Source organism: Lottia gigantea (genome assembly GCF_000327385.1).
Source record: "Lottia gigantea unplaced genomic scaffold LOTGIsca_1490, whole genome shotgun sequence".
NCBI classification, from domain to species: Eukaryota; Metazoa; Mollusca; class Gastropoda; family Lottiidae; genus Lottia; species Lottia gigantea.
This window is the reverse complement of record NW_008707779.1, coordinates 544-1,850: the sequence shown is the minus strand read 5'-3', so window position 1 is coordinate 1,850 and position 1,307 is coordinate 544. Positions and strand designations below refer to the sequence as shown.

The 1,307-nt window shown below is 32.4% G+C and overlaps 1 protein-coding gene across 1 annotated transcript; it reads right to left on the bottom strand.

Annotated features, from left to right (window-relative positions):
* Window positions 1-266: 266 nt before the first annotated feature.
* Window positions 267-473, bottom strand: LOTGIDRAFT_146942 (hypothetical protein; the record flags this gene model as incomplete). The annotated part of the gene is made up of 1 exon (XM_009050320.1): window positions 267-473. One exon carries the CDS (start codon window positions 471-473, stop codon window positions 267-269), a length of 207 nt encoding a protein of 68 aa, XP_009048568.1.
* Between the last annotated feature and the right edge of the window lie 834 nt (window positions 474-1,307).

Sequence of the window (1,307 nt, the reverse complement as noted above, 5' to 3'; positions counted from 1 at the left end):
TCCTTCTTTAGTTAATACCCTCTTGGTAAGATCTATATACACTTGAAGTTGGGTGACTGGAATAATAAGAAGACTACAGAGAGAAATGGAAGGTTTAGTGAAGATTTTAGAAACAAGCTGAAGTTAGTTAGTTGAAAAATCAAAGCTAATGGAGGAGGGAAAAGAACATAAATTTTACATGAAAAACCTATAGAAAGTCAGCTGCCAAGATCAATGCCAAAAGGATACACTTAAAAAAAGGGAGGCAGAGAAATTGATGTTAATTTTTAACTCAAGAAAACCACTTGTGATCCCTGGATGGGAGTTCTACAAATAGGACAGGGTTTGTTTTTAAAGTTAGGTAGACAATTATGACAGCAACAGAGATGACGGCATGGTTTAAACACCACAGCTCTATCTTCTTCTAGACAAAATAAACAGATTTTATTCGAGTCACTTCGTCTTTCTCCTTCACCTGAAATATATAGAAGCATATGCGATTTCAATAACATTCAAGAAATCTGAAATAGATTTCAGTTTTAATAAGGCAATTTACTGGATATTATCATACTTCTGTGTATTGTTTTACAGGGTTTATGTTTTATATAACAAAGCTGATACTAAAATCGTACCCAAGCCTTATTTTTAGATGAAAGGGAGATAACCTATCCTTGATCCAGGGACTGGCTACATAACATATACAATTTAAGAAATTCCAAATAGATTTCAGTTTTAATATGGACAATTTACTGGATATTATCATACTATTGTAAAATTGTGCATGTCTATGAGCAAAATCATTAGTAATGTGGTTTCACTATGAGCTGCATCAAGAACCCAGTTACTGGTGACTTGAGGAAGCTCTTGGAGGAAAATTCCCTGCCAAGCTCATTCCTTGACCCTATCACTCATTAACTGTTACATTTATATTGTATAACCTATAACTCTATGCAAGATATGTAATGAAACTAAGCTGGTTATTCATCAAATTAGGGAAACTTGGGTTTGTTAAAGATTAAACTATTAGATTTATAGATGTTTCTAAGGAATTATCATGTATTCTTGATCATATCATTATGTTCTTATTGCATATAATTAAGAGTTTTAACCAAGCATAAATGTCCATTTATGTACATTCCGGATAAACAAATAAAGACTTTTTGACCTTTCTTAATCAGTCACTCATTGGAATTCTTCTGGTAATTCTCTTCCAATTTAGTTAATTATGAATTGATTATGGACATGTGAGACAAACTGGTATTTTCCAAGTCATTAGAACACCTCAACCTTTTCTATAGTTAGAACTTACCTTGTGTCTTCAATCTTGA